The sequence below is a fragment of the Rhamphochromis sp. 'chilingali' genome, assembly GCF_963969265.1.
Source record: "Rhamphochromis sp. 'chilingali' genome assembly, chromosome: 22".
Taxonomy (NCBI): Eukaryota; Metazoa; Chordata; class Actinopteri; order Cichliformes; family Cichlidae; genus Rhamphochromis; species Rhamphochromis sp. 'chilingali'.
In genome coordinates, this window is record NC_137950.1 from 3,998,211 (window position 1) to 4,020,523 (window position 22,313).

At 39.5% G+C, this 22,313-nt stretch overlaps 1 protein-coding gene across 1 annotated transcript; it reads left to right on the forward strand.

Annotated features, from left to right (window-relative positions):
• Positions 1 to 6,656: 6,656 nt before the first annotated feature.
• LOC308391031 (uncharacterized protein) lies at positions 6,657 to 8,675 on the forward strand. Its single transcript, XM_080873450.1, has 2 exons — positions 6,657 to 6,990; positions 7,876 to 8,675. Exons 1-2 carry the CDS (start codon positions 6,731 to 6,733, stop codon positions 8,144 to 8,146), a joined length of 531 nt encoding a protein of 176 aa, XP_080729576.1. The 5' UTR covers positions 6,657 to 6,730; the 3' UTR covers positions 8,147 to 8,675.
• The last annotated feature ends 13,638 nt before the right edge of the window (positions 8,676 to 22,313 follow it).

Sequence of the window (22,313 nt, forward strand, 5' to 3'; positions counted from 1 at the left end):
GAAGATGAGGACAGTCAAGAAGAAGAGAGAATTCAGTTGCTTACTGAAGTCAAGAAAAGAGACAACAACAAAGTGATAAAAGAAAAAATGGCTAAAACATTTGCACATAGACGACATGAAATTGTCAACCTGTCCCCCAGCATTGAAGACATCAAAGCCAGATGGCCAGCATTGTTTGAGGCATCTCATGTGAGTTCCAAATTCATTTTGGGTAGGCTTTTGGTTTTTTTTAATGTAATCTTTCAAACTTCAAATAACTTGAGGCTGCATCATGGTTTTTTTTGTCGTTCAGCTGCAGGATGAGTTCTACAGGATCACCCTGGTACACCTTGAACCCAAATTCATGTCCATGCTGGATGAGTACACTCCCAAACTGTTGGCCCTTTTCCATTCCAAGGGGGGAGCCATGGGATTGAAGTTGCAGGCTATCATAGCCAAGGTATTTTCCACTGACATTTCAGCTTGGAATTTTATTTAAAGAATTTTTTTGTCAAATTTCATTTGCATGGTGCACAGCTCCACTAATTTGTTTGCATGTTTTTGTCAGTGCAAGAGGACGCCAGGACGTCACTGATATAATTAACAACACAATTATGGGTTTCATGTTTTAATTGTATTTTAAATACATGTCTATTCTTAGTAAAAAAACAAACAAAAAACAAACAAAAAAACACAAGTACAGGTATTGCTGGGTTTTTGTTTTGTCCCAAGAAGGAAAAACCCTTTCTGACGAACATAAACTAAATTAGATAAATGACTAAATTAATGTAATTTACTAAAACGACACATTTAAAGATTGAAGCTTACAAGCATGTTGACAATACCTTTGTGTTGACTGTCAGCACCCAGGCATGTGCATTAACATCAGCTAATTATCGCACATAATGCTCCATGTGGTGATAATTTGATATTTAACAGTTTTTTTTAATACTGCCAATTCTCACAGTTTTGTCTTAATAAATGGTCACTTATCTGATGGTAATTTTTGGAATTCTTGCTCATTTTCAGTCACCAAGCAATCCTAGCAATAACATAACCAGAAATCTGGTTATTCAGTGCTTGATGGTGTACCTTGGGGAGTCCATTGATCAACTGATCAAAGAGTACAGTGTAAGTGTTGAAGTAGAAACATTATTCTGTTTTTGTTATTCATATGCGTTTGTCAAGTTTCAAATAATTTGAGGCATTATCATGTTTTATTTGTCATTCAGCTACAGGATGTGTCCAGGAAATATTTCATGTGTGCAACTACAGTCAGAAAACCCATGTGTTTGTTGTTTCAGGATGCTGATGAGGATGGTGTGTCACAGGATCTTTCTGAACAGAGGATGAAAATCTACAAAATCAAGGCTGTTGGATCTGAGGAGGATGACATTGGCATTGTGCTGGAGGGTGTGAGAGTTATGCCTGCTCTGGGCAATTTTCCAAGAGCATGCGCAATGCTGGTTGGATTGACTTTTCCTTGAACTGGATTGTGCTAAGCTCTCACCAAAAGTGAACAGCCTCAAGAACAAGTTATTGGCTTAAACGAGGACTCTGAAAGAATGAAAGGGAAGTAAGCTCACTGAAAACCTTTGGTTTGTCTTTTTTAGATGCAGCTATCTTTTCAGTTTTCAAGTTAATTTCATCTTATTCATATCTTACCCAAATGACCTGCAATGTGTCAGGCTGTATTTGTGCTCTTCATTTTAATGTTTGTTTTTTATTACCTACAAGTTTCTTAGGAATATTCTGTTTGAAAGGCAACAAATTGGAGGAATCACTAGTGAAGCTTTTCTTTGTTTATAGTGTATGTTACTATAAAACATTAGTTTAAAACAACTTTAAAATTTAACAGAAGTGCAGTCCTGTAGCTGTAGAAATGTTACTTCCTCTTACATGTGTCTTAGATTTTCTCAGGTTAAACATCCAAATTGGGATAAAAGGTTGATTTACATTATTGATATTCCATGTACATGAGTGAAAAACCTTTGTTCTACAGTTATATTGAGTGATTCAATTTAACAAAAGATTGACTAACTAAAGTTTTTGTTTGTCAATCATAAATAAGTAACAGAGATAAAGGAAACGGTAAAGGATATTCAAATTTCAGGTTCATGTTGATATTACAGTCTAAAGATTAATTTCTTTTTTACAAAACTGGTTTACATTCATGCAGTTTATGTTGCTGTTGCTCTGTACACAAAGCTGTGTGATAAACTGTTTATGACACTAAAACAAATTTACAGCAGAGGAATGTATTTAGGAGATCAGGAGATTGTTGATGAGAATTCAGTGTATACGAGCAGAAAAATGTTATATTATAAATTACTGTGTTTTATTTTCCACAATAAAACAAATTACTGTTTTGATGTTTTCTTTGTGAAATTGATTCATTTTACTCAGAAAATAAGTAAAATTCATTTCATTTTCTCTTATTATTCAGTCATTATTTTTAAGGTTTATTTGGAAAATTATTGAATCCAATTTGAGTTTTACTGAAAAAACAAGATTTCATTTCTTTATAATGGATATTTTAGGAAGTTTTTACTAAACCTTTGCCAGATAGTTAGTAAATTCAAAGTAATTTTTCTCAGAGACTTATTTCATATCAATTATTTTTTTTGGTAAAGTTGGGCAATTTCAACCTTCAGTTTGAGATTTTGACCCTAAATCCAACACATTTACAGTTTAATTCTATTAATATCTACTTTTGTTTTCTATTTGAAATTAATTAACATTTTCTCTACATTTTACATAAATCTTTTGAAATTAAAATCTACTTAATTATTTCAAGTGTCACTTTGTTGCCATAACTTTTTTAAGTAACCTCTAGTCACAGTTTTTACAGTGTAGCCAAAGATGCAGTTTTTTAATGCAAGACGAAGATTTGAAGCACTGAAAAGGACTTTCCTCAAATATCCTCAAGTAATTGCAAACACAACATAACCTTCCTTCACACATAATGTACTACAAGCACCACTCTCATGAAGGAGGTGCAGTGATGCAATATCAATTTTTTCACTAAGTGTGTAAAAGCTCCAGGGAACAGATTTCATAGTGAGGTTTCTTTAGCCTTTCTGAGAGTGAAACGCCCTGTGCTCCGCAAAGCGAATAATTCAAGCCAGTCTTAAAGCATTCCTCCCAAGTCAAACAGAGAGGGGGGAATTCGTGTATGTGTGTATCAGATAATACATATGAGCATAATATGCAAATGTGTTAGTGTGCATGTATAAACACAGACTTGCACATGTGGATACAATGGTTGCTCCTCTGGTAACAGCGTTAGGAATTAGTAGGACAGCCAAGGCCAGACAGCTAAAATAAATTCAATAAAATATGTAGGCAGGAAGCGTAAGAGGCAGAGAGCACCTTTACCTGCTTTCCTTTTCTTTCTGGTGTCTGTTGGGAACAGAGGTTGAGATGAAAACAGGAAATAGAGGGGATAAAAGAGGGAGGAGGGTAAGAAGTTCATTCCCAGAATGGAGAGCGAAAGAGATGGCTGAGAATAGACAAGAGATGGCTCAGGTCTCTCAGGGGCCACCCAAGGCCTTTAAAGCAGCACAGAATGGCTTTATGCTTCTCTTATTGTTTTTGTATCTCTATATTTTCACTTTCTGCACTGGTAAGATACATGTTTAAATATGTTAAAAATGATGTGAACCTTGTATGTGTTATTGTAGGGTTTACCTTACAATATGAAGCGCTAGGAGGCGCCTACTGTTGTGATTTGGTGCTGCATAAATAAAATTGAATATGCTTCTTTTTTTTCTCTTATGTTATTAAAAATATCAAATGCTTATCTTAAGGAGGACTTCTCAGCTCAGCTATTTAAAAAGGAAATTTAAAAAAACAAGTGTTATTTCCCATATTACACATGCAACAATTTTAGATCATACAACCAATTGTGTTGCATGTGGGGATAATGTTGTCTAAGGAAAAAATTCTTCAGTCCCTGTTTACAATATGCAGTTAATCTGTTTATTAGGTTAGCAACCTAACAAAATGAAAAACAAAACATCTATCGCCCCCTGGTGTCTAGCTGCAGTATAGGTCATAAACCCCGTGTCCTCCATGTTAGTGGAAGGACTGGGATCAAATTAAAGCAAAGAAGCTCTCTAAAAATGTTCTTTATTCACTGACTTCCTGTAATATCAGTTCCAGTTTCTAGCTGATATTTCAGTTTGTTACAAACATAGCCACACATGACCACAAAATAAAAAGAAACGGTAATAAAATAGCAAAGCATAATATTTATGTACTGAAATCAACTACAGACATTTGGCATCTCAAGTCAAATTTTTCCCATTTTTTTTAGCACTGACTGTTTTTTTTAACTGAGTTTGTTTCAAGTATTCAGGTTAAAGAATCAGTCTGAATTATTCTTGACGAGGTAATTTCATAAAGTTATATGTGCAGTACTGCATACAGCTTACATTCTTTGAGAGAAATACTGTGAAGGATTAATAAATGTTATCTAAAACTCAGGCAGCAGCTCAAACACTGATTTCTAGAATCCATTCGATTCAGATTCAATTTGAATCAGGGAAATTTTGCCTCAGACAGTCAGAAATATAATTCAGATCATGCATCAGTACATTTCCATATTTTTATATCTATAAAAAGAAAGCTGACACTTGCGAGACTTTATCAAAGCTGTAAGCATCACAGCAGATGCCTTTGTGTCAAAGTAGCTGAGGATAAAACACAGAAAAACATGAAGGCGATTTTTCTGGGATTTTATAAAAATATTCTGCAGTAGATCAAAAACCAAAGAAAACCATTAACCAACATATGAACAATACCTGATGCTGCTGAAGTGAAGTAGAGCAAAGTTACAGAGGTTTTATTGGAGACACAGCAAAAAATGCATAAACACAAAGCGCGGATCCGCCGAAACATCAGAATCAGTGAGCTGTCGGCTTTCAGCCCCAACGTGTCCGTGCCGTCGGGTGAGAAAGGCACATCTCACCGATTCTGATCCGTCGGCGGGTCCGCGCTTTGTGTTTACGTCTTTGTGCAGAATCCGCGTACCTGCTCTCATTTACTGTTTTAGCTGTTTGGTGGTTGTTGAAATTTTGTGAGGTTTAACCTGAGATTCTGGCATTTCAGGCAAAAGAAAATTATATTTAAAAAATCGATTCAGGATTTTAATGAATCGATATCACGTTATCCACGCTAGAATCGATTTTAATCGATACATCGATAATCAAAATCCACCCCTATGTAGCAGGCTCAAGAGGCAGTGCCAGGCAGGCTTAGAGCGCAGGTGAAGATGGTCGCGTTGATGGTCGGGCCCTTTTTAGTGATGCCGCGGAACGGAGACAGGAGTGGAGTATGGAGTCGAGAAATAAAGAAAAAAAATTTAATTGTCACCTGAACTCTGTGTAGGTCCTGATCATTCATATAAGGAACTGTAGAACTAAAAAATGTAAGAGCAGAACTTCAGATCAGTGTGTGAGGACAGGGAACAGTTGGCTTTATTTCAGATTTAAGGGATGATCTTTACATTTCACAGTTTGTGATTATTTTCTCTTTGTAATTAAAGGAGCTGCCCTCATATTCAGACCTCAGCACCAACAAATGACAACAGAAAAATCTTCCTATATGTTCACCCTTTATATTAACTCCAAAATTAAATGATAAAAACGTACAGAGGCTTAAGTACCGTATCATGTACTGTCAGTGAAAGCTGCAGCTGTTTTATTGATAAAGTTAAAGACAAAAAGTCAAAAGGATTAATCACCCGTGTAACTGGTGTCACTATATATCAGCAGTAACTCAGTTTGGTGTTTAAAAAAAACTGCTGATCTCAAACCTTCACAGCCTCTATTTAAAACACTGAATGCAGTCGGCTGCTTGAAGAGGACATTGTATTTTCTCTGACAGCATTAAATAAAACCTGATGGAAGGTCAAATCTCTTCACTTGTATGCGGTACTAAAAACTTTAATCTGGAATTCTTTCACACTTTGTTTTGCCAATTGTGTGTTATTTACCATAAAGTAAGTAAGAGGAATTTTTTGGACAATTCAAAGTCAAAGCCTCTCATAGTCAAAGATGATGTTTTTTGTAAATTTTTGGTTTATCAAAATTAGCTTGTTGAATTTGAGTAGAATTGTTTCACTGACTAGAGGTTCCTGCGGTTTGGACCCAAAAGCAGACTCAGTGTGAACTATGCACAAGGTTTATTTACAGAAAAATGCAAACTCAGACTAAAACAGAATCTCTGTAACAGAAGAGAGAGAAGTTGCTGGGCAGGAAAACAAGAGAATGGCTAGAGGTGGGTTGGTATTGCAGTGGGGGTGTGCTTACTTGTAGGTGGAGGCCAGTTAGCACAGAAGGGGGTGTGGCCGTGAGAGTGTCCTGAGGGGGGTTAGTACGTGAGAGGTGATGGGCCGGTTCCAGGAGGTCTAGAGGGAAGAGACATGACGCGACGAGCAGGAGGACAGGCTAAGGAGCAAGGTGAGTATGAAACCTTTGGTTTGTAAACTGACTGATGTAGTTGAATCATACAGGACCAGTGTTGAAGACACGGTGTGTTCACACCGAACGCGATGGACGCGAATAAAACGCCCCAAACGCCCCTAATTTGACGCGTGTACATTCGCGTCTCAATGCGTGTCCAAGAAAAATCCATTGCGCGTCAAAATATCATGAACCGGAAATGTGGGAGGGAGTTGTGCCAGACCGGTATCTTTGCAAGATGGCAGCTATCGAGCTAGCGCTTGAAGAGAGAGTCTCCCTTCTCTATGTACTGTGGAGAGCAGAGCAGCAGCGTAAAAGACGTCCTCGCCGTACCTGGGTCCATCAGGTCCTCCAGAGGCATGAGCAGTTTGGTGAGTTTCACCACTTGCTCCAGGAGCTGCGCCTGGATGACGGCCGATTCCAGCGCTATCACCGTCGGCCAGTTTGAGGACCTGCTTTCCCTCGTCGGTCCCAGCATCGCCCGCCTAGACACCAACTACAGACGCTCAATCCCACCTGCAGAGCGCCTGTCCGTCTGCCTGAGGTTAGTAAAACTATTTAATACGGTAGTCCTTTATTGATATCTGTGCTAATATGCTAATCCATCCAGTTATACACTGCTAACATGGATGTGCTATGCTAACAGTGAATGCTGTCGGTGTTTACTGAAAGCAAACTGTGGTACAGAGACGACTCTTTATAATATTTCTAGTGATACTCAGAAGGTCTCATCAAGTCCCGATTTAATTCGATTTATGCTGTTATCAGTGTTTGAATGATAGCATGGCTGTGGTGTCACATCAATGTATGCGCTCGGTGTTTGCTGATATCAAACTGTAGCATTAGGACCACTGAGTTAACCTTGTAGTGATACTCACTCCTTTTTATTTAGACCTGGTTTAATTCTGGGATAGTTGAATATTTGTATATAATCCCTGCAGCTGTCAGACTCTATAGCAGGGGTCACAGCCTTTATTAAAACAGAGTTAGATAAAACTGTGAACAGTTTGGTTCATCTCTAGTTACATGGTTCTATCTTGATAAGCTGTCTTATCACAGATTAATTTTTCAAAAATATTAATGATTTAAGCAAGGAAAGGGCTACATGTCAACACACAACTCTTTATTTCTATTAATGTCTTACTTCATTCCTACCTGATTGACATGTTTAGGAATTATGAGTGATTGGCTCACTGTAGTTGTGAAAGTTGCTACCAATCAAATTATGATATGTTAAAGTTAAAACAAAACAACTGTTTTAGATATTATCTAATATACATTTTGTAATTATCCTTATAATTACAAAATGTTTTATGTAAGATTTAAGTTTTGTGATTTATATCTGACATCACAAAAGTATTTTGGAATTTGAATAATGTATTTTGTAACTGCAGTACACATAATACTGATTTTGAACAATTTTGTCCAGGTTCCTTGTCACCGGGGACTCCTTCAGGACCATCGCGTTCAGTTTCAGAGTCGGTGTGTCCACGGTGAGCCAGATCACCCCCCAGGCAGCGACGTCCATCTGGGACTGTCTAGTGGACGACTTCATGGCTGTGCCTTCACCTGGAGACTGGCGGTCCATCACAGAGGGATTCCAGGAGCGCTGGAACTTTCCTCTGTGCTGTGCAGCTCTGGATGGGAAGCACATCCAGACAAAGGCACCCCATATATCATATAGGAGACACACACATTGATATACACTAAATATTTATTTCATTTCTTTTTTGTGGTGCCCAAATTGATGCACCTGCTTGATTTTGTTTAAACAATTATTGCACACTTTCTGTAAATCCAGTAAACTTCTTTTCACTTCTCAAATATCACTGTGTGTGTCTCCTGTATGATATTTAACTGACATTTTTTATTGTAACAACCAACGATTTATACAGGAAAATAATGTCTATTAACAAGGTTGCCCAAACTTCTGCATCCCACTGTATCAGTATATTTTGTCATTAGTATAATATGAAATAAATTCTACATGTGTCAAGTTGTGTGCCAACATTTGCTGTGTAGTAGAACTGAGACATTAGTCATTATAAACATTTATTTGAAATAATATTAAAAGTCTCAAACAGAAAAACATTAAACATAAATATATAAAATATAAGAATTTACAGAGAGACAGGAATAAAAAGGACCAGCTGCTCTCCAGAGCAGGAACAAGGCTGAGGAGGAAATGCTCCATTGGAGACTGGTGTGGCCTCTTCAGGGACTCCAGGGTGGCCAGCTCCACCACCGATGGACCGTCCTGGGACCCGTCCCTCATCTGCCTCGGAGCCGTCCTCCTCTGTGGGCCTGTAAAACAGCACAAAACACAAAGAAATGAGAAGGCTGCTACTAGATTTTAATTTCAACATTGAAAAAAAAAAAAAAAACAATAACAGGATATAATCAGATTGGTTGTAGATATTTAGTAAAGGTGATCACAAGGGAATCCCACCGACTAAAAAGGTATCAGTGCTTGCTGTACATATCTGTGGGTGCAGCAGCAGGAGCTCAGGGACTGGGGATGCTCTGCTGCAGAATCAGTTGGTTCTATCAATACAGTATTAAATGTTAACAGGTTGGATATAATAATCGTAGAGTAGACAGTGGTCCCTCATTTATTGCAGGGGTTCTCAGAATAACTAGCCCCTGGTCACAGTTCTCACAATTGATTCTCAAAGTGCAAACCTTTGTAGATTGCAAAACGTAAAAGTATTATTATGCCGCGGTTTGTCTTCATCTGCCCGCCACTTTCGTGCGCCTTTTTCCCTCACGGTGCAGGTGTCTATTTCCGAATGAGGCTCATAGTTATGGGTGTTTTTGTGCTGTTTTTTCTATTGGACGCGATGGTTATCAAAACCAAACGTGATAAATTTGGCAAGCGCAGGAGATTTGTCAATCAGGCTGCAGAATGCAATGCTGTACTGTGCAATAAAAAATCAGCGAAAAAGCAAAGCAGTGACGGATGAACAGCGGGACCACTGTGTGCTGTTTATTAATAAACAATAAAATATATTCCTAAATGACAACATGCATAAGAGCAGAACGGTATTTGTACCTCAGTGGGAAAATAGCGGTGGCTTGCTAGCTTTTGTGCGGCTTCCCCGGGTCAGTGAAAACTTTCAAAAGAGAAATGAATGAACTTACCAGGTTGCCCGATCTCTTCACATATCTTCCTCCAAGCTCGTCCTTTATATTCCTGTCTCGGTACTGAAAGCAGCTGGTGTTGTACAGCTCCGAGTTGTTTGCTACCGCATTGATTAGCCTTCCCCTCCATTGAAGTATGAAAGGCTTTGGCTGGATCTGCCCCTTTGACCTAGGTAACAGCCACGTCACCAGGCTCCTGATTGGTTGTCGCGGCGCGATTTGACGCTGGAGTTCAGATTTTTCCAACTCGAGCGGTAGACGCGAAACGCGCGTATGCACAAAATGCAACACAAAAACTCACGCGCGTGGTTTTATTCGCGAGTCAAACGCGCCAGACGCGCTACACTGACGCGCGTTTCACGCGTTTTGGCGTTTTCGCGACGCAAATCTGCTTCCGAATTTTCGCGGGACCCGCAATCGCGCGTCATCGCGCCTTTCCATTGACTTTACATGTAAACCTGACGCTCTATTCGCGTCCATCGCGTTCGGTGTGAACACACCGTTACACGGCAGGAGATGAATCTGAACAGAACGGCAACAATAAAGACGAGACAGATGAGCAGGAGCTTATAACACAAATGGGCTGAGTTACCACCGACTGTAGCATGAGGAACTGGCAGAGAGTGGCAGGCAGTGCTGGTTTAGCACCCTTCTACTGATATCTGCATCGCTTAGCGCAGCTGTACCTACAATATACTACTCTCTGTACAGTCTACATAGAGAGGTATTCGTTAGTGTAACCTTATTGAACCTTAATGAAAGTAACTAGTTACTTTCCAGTAACGATAATTAGTGACTGAGCAGCCCGGGACGTTTCTCTTGATTTCTTTAGTCAGGGTAAATTCATTCACCTGCACGGGTTAGCTAAACGAACTTTACAAAACAAGTTTCCCCGAAAGCCGAGTGCTTATCTTAGCTAGCTAAGGTCTCAGGACCTAGCTAAGGACGGTAGTTACGGATTAGCTTACAAACACGTTTAATTTACCAAAAAAGTGCAGCGGGGCCTTGGGTCCTTCTGTCGGGTAGTCCAGTTTACTGAAGAACACCTCAGGCTGTCAGGTTAAAACAATCAGGCGTGTTTTCGTAACGTAAACGCTGGCCGTCCTCTCAGAGCCTAAGCTCTATCTGCTATTCCCGAACAGAGATACGCAAGTTTCTCCGTGACTGCAGCTGTCAGTCAAAGCTGTTATGATGACGTTACACCCCAATTTAACATCACCGCGGTAGGAATTAGAATCAAACTTATGGGAAAGGAGACCCCTTGGACATAAATCAGCGTGGTGAGAACTATTGATAACAAAAGAAAGAATCTTTGGAAAAAGTTGATCTTAGGAGAATTAATTAATTTTAGTCTGACCCTAGTCCCATCCGCTAACATGGAGGAGGCGGGGTTTATGACCTATATTGCAGCCAGACACCAGGGGGCGATAGAGACGTTTTGGCTTCATTTTTGGGGTGCTGTTGCGTCGTCCATCTTTTATACAGTCATTGGGGCAAACACAGCTTACACTGCATAATAAAGCTGTTGCCTTTCTTGCACTTGAAGCCGAAATGGTCCCTTAAATACGGCCAGGGGTTCACATCCGTTTCTTCGAGTTCAGGGTCAGCAGAATTCGACGGGGCTTCTTTTTTCACTGGATCCGTAACACCGATGTCAGACTCAATCTTTAACGTGACCTTAGCGCCAATTTGTTCTACTACCCATCATTCCCTGCAGTATTTCCGAAGCGCAATGGTGTTTTTTATTTTTAATTTACTCAGTAACGGGTGTGATTGAAAACGTAGCGAACTACTAGATACGTTTAGTATAAGTACCTATATGCAGGAAAGAATACTGACTTGGGTCTTCCTTTGTGAGTCTTTTCAGAGCTTACATGCTCTCCCTGTGTCTCCATAGGTTTCCTCAGCATTCTTTGGATTTCTTCTTCTTCAAATAGAATAGTGTGTGTGTGTGTGTGTGTGTGTGTGTGTGTGTGTGTGTGTGTGTGTGTGTGTGTGTGTGTACATATATGCCTTGTATAGGCATGTACATAGGTGTATGCATGTATATATATTGATTTCTTGTAATCTTTCTATCTCAATATTTTCATTCTTTCTTTTATTTTAACCACATTGTCTAAACTGCCTATAGATGAGAGGCAGGTAAAATGTCTAAAGTGTAAATAACAGAGAAATGTATGAATGTTGGCTGACTTATGGTCACTAAGACCAGAAAAGTCCTATATAATGCCCCAGTCCATTAAACCTAATTGTATTTTGACTTGTATTTTTTTGGGCTTCCAACAACTTGCACAATGAAACTATTGCACAATAAGATTGTACAACAGAGAAGAGAGTGAAAGACCATCTTCATATCATTCAGCTTTTTCCGCTGTCAACTGAGTAATAATGTTTTCTTTCAGGGATTCTTTTATTATGCGCATAAGAACAGGTAAATGAAAGCCACAATGAAAATATGACATTTCAGAGAGAAACCTCATTTGTATAGCCAGCCATACATTTCACTGAGCTGCTGCTAAATGCCCCTGTGCTTCGAGCCATAGACTGTTGTGAATCACTTTGCTGTTCCGACCCACAACGCTGCACTTCAGACACAAAATTCATTTTCAAATAGTTGACTTGTGAGATGATCGGCTCAGCGTATCCCAGACATCTACTTTGCAGCAGCACTGCTATATTGGAGTTGTTGTTGTTGTAGAACTGACACATAGATAGAACAGACTGAGACTTGAATTTGAGTCCTCTTCTTGTCAAGTATTCTTAATATTTTTTTGTGTGTTTGTTTTTCCTACATTTCTCTATTACAATAATTGGCCAAACCCTTAAAACCATCACCCATAAAACCATAACACTGTGTGTAGCTCCAGTTCATCCTATGTCCATGGCCAAGACCAGATGCAGATATCATATTCATATTTTTGCTAAGTTGTTTGTATGAAAGGACCCAGTTGACAATCCTACCAAGATGCCTCCTACACGCCTTGTAGGTGAGATATTCTGGTCATATTCTACTGGAAAGAGGCCCCGGGTGGAGAGATAATAGACCTCTCTGCATTGAATCATACCTGTTATTAATCTCTGTCTCTCTTCCACAGCATGTCTTTATCCTGTCTTCCTTCTCTCACCCCAACCGGTCGCAGCAGATGGCCCCGCCCCTCCCTGAGCCTGGTTCTGCCAGAGGTTTCTTCCTGTTAAAGGGGAGTTTTTCCTTCCCACTGTCGCCAAAGTGCTTGCTCATAGAGGGTCATATGATTGTTGGGTTTTTCTCTGTATCTATTATTGTACGATCTACTGTGCAATATAAAGCGCCTTGAGGTGACTGTTCTTGTGATTTGGTGCTATATAAATATAATTGAATTGAATTGAATTGAGATTATATCTCTCAGCTGTAGGGATGGGAATCGAGAACCTGTTCTTGTAGAGAACTGGTTCCCAGTAGTTCAATTTCTTGGGAATGTTAGTCTGCTTGCATATCAATTCCACTCATCAGTTCAAGTTGCACATGTGCTCAATCAGCTGATTTTACTTTGTGTGCTGGAGGAGAAAAATAGTGATGCAGTCTACAGCGTGGATATGGATATTATTTTTATTGCACAAAAGGACAAGAGTGAGGGTGTAAAGTGCAAACTGTGTCCAAGACAGAAACAACTACTCCTATGCTCCTAATACTCTTTCCAAGCTTCTGAACAGACAGCACGCTAACATTGAGCTGACAAGTGATGATAAAGATGAGTGAATGCTGATCCCAGCCAGACCCTGAACTTCAACAGGGCTTTAAATGTAGGAGCTATGACTAGTAAAGGGAGATATTTGTCTGACATAATGGAAAGAAGGAAGGTAGATAGACTATGTGTGCAAGGGACAAGGTGGAAGGAAAGCAAGCCCAGGAGTTTGTGGGTTTTTTTTTTTTTTTTCAATTGATTAAGCACTGCTTCCAGCCAAGAGTGATGCAATAGATCCCCTATAGCTGCAGAAAAGGCTAACATTGTTATCTTTTTTTTTACAAAAAACAGCTAAACATGAGAGGTTTTTGGACAAAGTGTGTGTTCTCCATTATTTAAGCACCGGTTCAAGCACCATTCAAGCACCGTTTCAAAAGTACCGGTTTGGTACTGGTATCAGATAAAACCTAAACGATACCCATCCCTACTGTATACTTCCTGTTTTACTTTGATAGTCTCTCGTCGGTGTGCGTCATGTTTTGTTTTGCTCTTCCCCGTCTCGTCAGTGTAATTTGTGCCAGCCGTGTTTCCCAGCAGTTTCCTCTTTGATGTGTTTCCCTCTTGTATTTAGTGTCTGTGTCTTCCTATGCTTGCCGCCGCGATCCCCCTCATTCCTGCTCTATGCTCTGCCTGCCAGCCTGCCTACTTTGTTTTGTATCCTCAGTTTAGATAGTTTTTTCCTTGTGTCCAGCATTAAAGCTTATTTTGACTTTACTGTCTGTGAGTCTGCAATTGGGGCCAATCCTGTCTGCCACACACAGTTTCATGACAAATACAGGATGACGTATAAGAGTACCAACATATGAAGGTGTCCACAGATGCAGACGGCGCAATCTAAAAGAGATGGGAAACTGAAAAGTGGTGTCAGGAGAGAAAATGGCTTAGCAGCATTGGATGGTAGTCTTGGACGATGAAGAAGAGGAAGCGAGTGAAGGCACAGCCAACAATGGTGGAAGTTCTTGGTTCTGGGTTGCAGTAAAAAGTTACCTCGTGACTAGGAAAGTACAGAAAAAGTGGTGAGAGAAATTGTCAAGAAGGTATTTGGTTTATTCAGTGAACAGAGGAAAGAAGACAAAGAGACTTGTTGGTGAAATGAAGTGCAGGGAAAAATTCAAGAACAGAGGTTGGCAAAGAAATGGGGGTATTAGCCAGGGAGATGAAGAAAGTAGACAGGAGTTCTTTGAGTAGGCAAACAGCAAAGAAGTAATGAGCTAAATGAGAGAGCTGGACACTAAGGAAGGAGAAAAGGACTTAGATTAAAATGGAAAGAATGTGTCAAGTGTAGCAGTGAGATACTTGTTAGGTGTGCAGTATTAGTCACAGATTATTTCAAATTATGGGTGGGATTACATCTGGGATCAGTTCTGAGCCCCATCTTGTTTTTGGTGGTAATGCACAGGGTAAAGGTGAGGTCAGGCAAATGTCTTCATGGACTGTGAGGTTCATAGACAAAATTGCTTGAGTAGGGAGCGGGTAGAAGAGAGCCTACTCTCTTCTACCCGCTCCCTAGAAAGGTGAAGGTATTCACTAGAGAAAGGAAGTCAGCAAAAGCCAGACAGAACGTGTGTGTGATTGAGAGGAAGACAGGCGGAAAGGTGAAATTACAAGGAGCAGCGGTAGTGAAGCTAGGTGAGTTTAAATACCTGGGGTCAACCATTCAAAGCAACTTACAGTGCCCAAGGAGCCTCAGATGGAACAAGGGGCCAAGCTGGAGGTGACAGAGTTGATGTTATTAACGATTTTGTTTCAAGTGGGCAGGAGGGACCGGATTAGAAATGAGTTTATCAGAGGGAGAGCTCAGGTTGATTGGCAAGGTTGAGGTTGTTTGGATATGTGCAAAGGGGAAATAGTGGTACCAGGCAGGAGGAAAAGAGCAGGACCATAGAGAAGGTCCATTTTTTACACATGGGAAAAACCTTTTTAGTCCATTGTTGCTGGATTTTTTTTGTTTTTTGTTTTAAATTTGCCTCATATGTCATAAAGAAAAGCATAAGGCTCTGTACACAAAAAGGGAAAACAAATAATGAATTTGATTGAAACTGACGTGAATTTTGGGGTGTTTTTTTTGTTTTTTTTGTGCAAAAACAACGGCCCTTTTAAAACCCCATGCACGATTGTTGATATCTCTATTGACTTGTAGAGTTTTATTTACTTTTGTGTCAGTGGGAGATCTGAGGATTTGTGACATAATTGTGATTCAGTGATGAAATTTCTGTTAAAGTTCACACAGGCTTTCTTCGTTCATATATTTCCTTTTACTGGAGACTTAGGGTGTGTTATAATCAGTGAATAAACATAGGTGGCACAAAGAGAGGTTATCGCGGGTGATCATTTTGTCTTTCCTTCTTATTAGTGTGCTCCCTCTGTCTCTCTCTCTCTCTCTCTCACACACACACACACACACACACACACACACACACACACACACACACACACACACACACACATATCATTTTAGATTTAGCCAGTGTCTTCAACTTCTACATGTCTTTCCCTCCCTGTCTCTCTCTTACTCATTAGTGGCTTCTTAATATTTTAACTGCCCCTACTGCAATCTGCATTGCACAGGATCTATACCGTAGGATGCATTATTTTTTCAAAAGGTGAAGATCATTATTATGCAAAAAGAAGGATGGCCATCATGCATTATTCTAACTTTTCAATATTTACTCCCTTTTTCTTAAAGTTATCTTTTTCTTTTTTTTAAAAAAAAAAAACTTGGAATAGACTGTGGTGCTGCTTATCATGAATCAAAATATCATTTTCATTTCCCAATTATCATTGTCAAAAAATTAATGACAATGATATATCCGAAAAGTAAAACAAAATTAAAGCAATGATGCAATCACCTGAGAGTGCATGTAAAAACATTTCTTGTATATGTATATGTGTGTATGCATATAGATAGATAGATAGATAGATACCAAAAGGGGAAACACTCTAAGGTGTCTCCTCCTCTTCCTCTGTTGTTAGCAATCAGAGACCTTTAGACGGGGTCTTCAGGCACCCACAAATCCTCAGAGGTCTCTCCGGTGTGGCTAGACATGTTTGTTTGATCATGTGAGGATGAGGTGATGTGAAGAAGCTGTGGAAATTGCTTTGTGCATTACTACATATCACTGCGTATGCATATAGCACAGATAAAATACTGTCCTCTTTTCTGATTTTAAAAAGAGGATTTTGTAAAAAAGACTGCAGTTTTAGTGGATACAGACACCAATTTAAAATCATTTCACCCTGTCATTCTGTTTTCAGCCTGTCCCATCAGGGTCACACAAGCAACGAGCCTCTGAGGCCACTGATTGAAGTATCACCCTGAGAATATACTACTATCCCTTCCTCTGCATTAGGCAGGTTTTTATATTAATGTTGATACAATAAAAAACCTGAATTGAATTTTTGAGACTTCCCCTCTGCGAGGGATATAAGTACACATATCTGGTTGAGTCAGCAGAATAACATCAAAACTAATCACAATTTAATGGACTTCCGAGTCCCAAGGTCACAGCGATGTGAATAAAGCATAGCCTGAAGCACACTTGGAAAGCCCTGTCCTCTCTACACCCAGGCAACTTTAATGAGATAAATATCAGGGCTGGGTTTCCTGGAAATTGACACTTTTTGCCAAAGGCTTTATTCAAATATGAAGTTCCTCAGCAGCCATCCCTTCAGTAACATCCGTATGATAAACCATTCACAAAGCTTTCTTGTTGAACTCAAAACCACCTGAGTGAAAGTGACACTAAAAAGTAAAAGTGTGAAATTTGGTTGGTTTAGCTTGTAGCTTAAAGCTATGCCATTCATTAAAAATGCTTGCTTAACCATTACACAGCATTTAGAGTTCTCTTTCTACACATCTTTAACATAATGTGGACAATTTCTGCCACTTACTCACCTCTATGTCTGCATCCTTTGAATGTCTTTGATCTTTTGCTAACATTTATCATTTAAGCAGTTTTAATGTAATGCCTCAAAGAGAAACTGTTGTCTGCAATTAAACATTTATCTTACAACCCTCTATGACAGGGGTCAGCAACCTTTAACACCCAAAGAGCTATTTAGACCCGGTTTCCACGTAAAAGAAAACACTGGGAGCCGCAAATACTTTTTGACATCTAAAATAGATAACACTGTATGTATTGCTTTTTACCTTTATGCTTTGTGTGAACAACTAAAGTGTGCTGCTTATGAAGTCCATGAAGTGCTACAGAGAAAATAACATTTTATTTATGTAATTAACACATTTTGAACTCTTAAAGAAATATAACAAAAGGAAAGACACCCAGCTGAACTAAAATGATCCAGCACACAAAAACTGTTGTGAGCCGCCACCCTTATATCGCCTTTGAGCTTTTGGAGCCTTGATGTGACCTGACTTTTAAAAAAATAATTGGGAATAAAAGCACTATGCTGCTAAAAAATGAAAAGTAGATAGTTGCAAAATTCTGTCTAAATATGTATTTTACCTGGTTAATGTGTGTGGCGGAGCGTGGTCTGCAGCGTCGCTGCAGGGGAGGCGGACGCACCTGAGCGGCACCTGCAATCTCGCCTCGCCACCTTAAAGTCTGTGCTCTCTCTGCTGTTGTGTTGGTGTGTGTCGGGCTGTGAGCTGAAAAGCTAAAGCTGGCTGTATGTGTCAGCAACCGTGTGTGAAAAGTGGTCAATAAAGAGATGCTGAAAAGCGTGTTCATGGAAACATCGTCGGGTCTGCCGTGATATGTTTACAATGGGACTTCTGCTCCTGAACCTCTGCGCACAGCGTCTGCAAATCGGGGCTGTACCAAGTCACTTTCATCTTTACGCAGGACTGTAAGCTTTCATCTGTGAGGCGTGAGCGGTGTTTGTTTGTAACATAGTTCACGGTCGAGAATAGCTGCTGACATAATGTGGATCCGAACATCCATAATTGGCCTACCTGGGGTTGAAAGTCCCGATAAATGCACGGCGTTTCGGCGGCTATACCGGCTTCCGCAAGTGTGACGCTTATTTTGAGCGATGAAAAAAATAATAGAATATAATTGTATTTTTATATTTCAATATCACAATTTTCCAGTTTAGAACTACAAGTTAAAAAAGATCTAACATAAATAAAATACACTTCAGCTAAATACTTCTATTTTATTTTCCCAGATCACCCGGAGCAGGTTGGCGACCCCTGCTCTATGATATACAATCATTTGCATTTAACTGCAGTCATTTGGAAGATATTGCTGGATAACACATTATTTTATTATTTTTAGTTATTCTCTGCTGGCACAGTTTAACACACAAATAATTTCTGGGCCTCACATTAAGCTTTTTAAAATATTAACAGTCAGAACAATGTTACTCTCAATTACCCAAGCTTCAGCTCAAGAAAAATACCTTACTAAGATTATAATGGTTACCTTGGTCAGGACTGAAGTCAAATATCTGCATGGATGCTGCATTAGACTAGTCTCTTTTGTTAATCCTTTTCTTCTGGCTTGCGCCTGTTGTGTTGTTCCACTTTTAAGTGATTTTACAGAGCTTGCACAGTGGGAGACCTTAGAGAAGCCCTCCCCTCCTGCTATTTTTGAATAATTTAAGCGCCTTGACTCTGTATCACGAAGACAGCCTGCTTTGATATTGCATGTGCAGTAGGACCATTCCTCATACACCTTCTCTCTCAAAGATAAAGCATGCCCCGTGGGGCAGGTGACACGAGCATTAAATGATTAATTAAGAAACACATTCCTCAGTGACAAGCGTTTCAATTACTGTGTTTGCATATTTAAATTGTTCACCTGAGTAGACTTCAGTGAGTCAACATCTGTGAATGTGCAATGCAGTGGGGTGGATTTGGGTCATTTTTCTACAAGCTGTGCTGGTGAAAAACATTATCTGTCACTGTGGTACTTATAATCTCTTTCCTTTAGATAAAAAGGGTTTAGACACTTGAACAGAAGACCTGTGCATATAAAGAGTGAGCATGTTCCTTCTCCTGAATGTTGGGCAAAAGCATCACACAGGAGCAGCATCAGATAAAGGTCATTGAGTTAGTGAACTCATTGCAATAACATGTTAAAGTCTCCTTACACTTTGTTGGGAAACACTAATGTAGGAATGTGTTCGCAGGTTCCATGGTGGTCATCTCGTTTTCCCTGTTTAAAAAAAAAAAAAAAAAGGCCTGCCGCAGTTGCAGCTCTTTTATAAGCCAGTCTGAATTGAGAAGGCGTGGTCTCAGAGTATTTAAAGCTGGCAGTAAATGGAGCCATTTTGGGAGCCAAGTTGCTGTCATGTACAAGAGATTGGCAAGAGACAATAAAGCACAGGTGTCGAACTCCAGGCCTGTGCTGCAGGTTTTAGATGTGTCCTTGATCCAACACAGCTGATTCAAATGGCTAAATCACCTCCTCAACATGTCTTGAAGTTCTCCGGAGGCCTGGTAATGAACTAATCATTTGAGTCAGGTATGTTGACTCAGTGTGTTATCTAAAACCTGCAGGACTCCGGCCCTCGAGGCCTGGAGTTCGACACCCTGCAATAAAGTAACTACTTCAGTTAAGACAGAGTGATGTCTGATGTTTTCCTCACCACACCTCTCTGTGTGTGCCACTATGAGTGATGGTAAGAGGTCATGGAAATAACACCCCCAATTAACACACTGCAGTTTTTGCCTTGAGTTGGAAATCACTTCTGGCCACAGACGCAATGCAGCAGTTGCAATGATGTTTGCTTGCTCATACAGCCCTATTCATAGTGGTACTTAAAGCTAAAATTCAAATCCCTTCTGAATCAAGTGTTATATCATGATTAAGCACATTGTAGCTCATTTAAGACAGCCCATTTAGTCTATTTAAAATTATACCTGGCAAACACTAGAATACTTTGAGATTTTGAAAATATCTATAACAGGATAGACTTTGTTTGCCTCTCATAAAGACTGGGGGACTTGAAGGGTCGCTATTTGCAAAGGTGTGATTAAGTTATTTTTGAGAGGATTTCATATCATGCTCATGGTGTAAATTTACAAGAAAAAACTTATGGATTCAACTCCATGGCAAAAGAAAAAAACTAATCATTACAACTGGTTGTTCACATGGTTTAATTAATTTGCACAAGTACTTGCATGAATGGAAAAAAAATCAATAATATTCAATGTTTGATTTTAATTGCAAGATTAAGGCAAGACAAAGGCTGTTAGAAGTTGGTCATACAATTCAGTCAGAGCTGTCCTAAGAATCAAGATGACATGATTTTATTGTGAAACTCAACATTTGCATTTGGAATTGAATCACTCCACTTTGCTATATGGGTGGCTGTAGCTCAGGAGGTAGGAGGCCACCTACTGATCGAAAGGTTGGTGGTTCGATCCCTGGCTCCTCCAGTCTGCGTGTCAAGTATCTTTGGGCAAGATACTAACCCCAAATTGCTCTCCGATGCATCCATCGGTGTGTGAATGTACTTAGGAAGCACTACGTATAGAAAAAGTGCTTGTGAGAATGGATGTGATTGGGTGAATGAGAAAGAAAAGTAGAAAAGTGCTATATAAGAATCAGTCTATTTACTATAGCTCTTGAAAATGATTCAAAGATACTTCTTCACTGGGACAAGGATAACCCCCTACCTTAAACTATGCTTTCAGAATACAACATTTTTGTTAACTGAAGTCTTGTCAATGAGGGAACATCACTTTGATTTTCTGTAAGATGTCGGATTAGAGTCATCACTAAAAACGACTTTAACACACACCTACATTCTGTTGATGCATCTTACTATTAATTACTCTAACCAAGCTTCTCAGCATTACAAGACTAATTTAGCATTCAACTATTTTGTCCAATGTTAGAATTTATTATAAGACTAAATTAATAATAATTTACTGTTGTAGGGTTTATATGGTCTTTTACTAATTAAGAGAAGTCCATTTAAGAAATACAACCTATCCTTAAGGCAGTAATAAGTGCCTGGGAGACACAATGGAATTCCCATTTATGGGCCTTACACTTTCAAGTCGCAAAAGCACATTTTTAGAGGTCTTGTAAAATCCCTTACTCTAAGGCTTGAAGCAGTTTTGGCAGCGCACAAACACCAACAAACGAGCCTTTTAGCCAAGGACGGGTGTAATAATTCCGCTCATTATATAAGAAACTAAAACTTGGTGGAAGTAGAGGGAAAAATATGAAACTAAAATCAAAGATTGCAAGTAATTTAGTAAAAATGATCCCAGGTAGAAAATGCTACCTAATTACTGATTAAATCAGTGGGAGCACTTCTTACCCACATGCAGAGGAGGTAGTTATAAAAGACAGCAGGAAATCAGCAACTGTAGAAATCTTTTCATGTGCATCTCTGGGAAAATATCTTTTTGAAATACATGCTTAAAACACATGTACCTTCTCTTGTCCCGTCTGACCCTTAAGCTGCGAGAAACCGCCTCTGTCCGCCGATCAATGGACCCCGACCCTGACTCTAACCCTTTAATTAACGCTAAGCAGAATTGATATTGTCCTTGCAACATTGGAATTTCATAAATGCACGAATGGCTTGGCGCGCCAAAGAATAACGTCACAACAATGTGATTGGTCACTTGCAATGTTAATCGCACACAACACCAACACGACGATATCAGATCATCCATCCGACTAGCAGAGCCTGAAATAATTCAGCAGCTTGGTGGTCACAGAATCCTGATCCACAAACAGCCCAACATCCAGGCACCAATCATCTGGGAAATTGATCCTGGCAAAGACTAACACTCCCATGATGAGTTTTGGTAGGTTTATTTGGTGATGACTAAGCATCAGTATGTGACCAGAGAGAACATGTGTTTTTGTTCACCTGCATGGTCATACGTATAATTATACAAACCGTTCTACAAATTCTACAAGTTCTACAAACTGAGGTGTGAAAATGTGCAGGTCCTCATGACTGATATTTATGTTTATTTTCATTTGTTTGCAGGGCAGAACCTGCTAATTGGTCAATGATTCCTTATCTTTTCTGCACTTTTCTCAGACTCCTGTTCCACGTATGTGTATGT

Excerpts from the sequence above, each read along its gene's own strand:
- LOC308391031 (XM_080873450.1), top strand. The coding sequence starts at position 6,731 with ATGTACTGTGGAGAGCAGAGCAGCAGCGTAAAAGACGTCCTCGCCGTA. Across the intron at positions 6,991-7,875 it reads CGCCTGTCCGTCTGCCTGAG|GTTCCTTGTCACCGGGGACT; the intron begins GTTAGTAAAACT and ends AATTTTGTCCAG.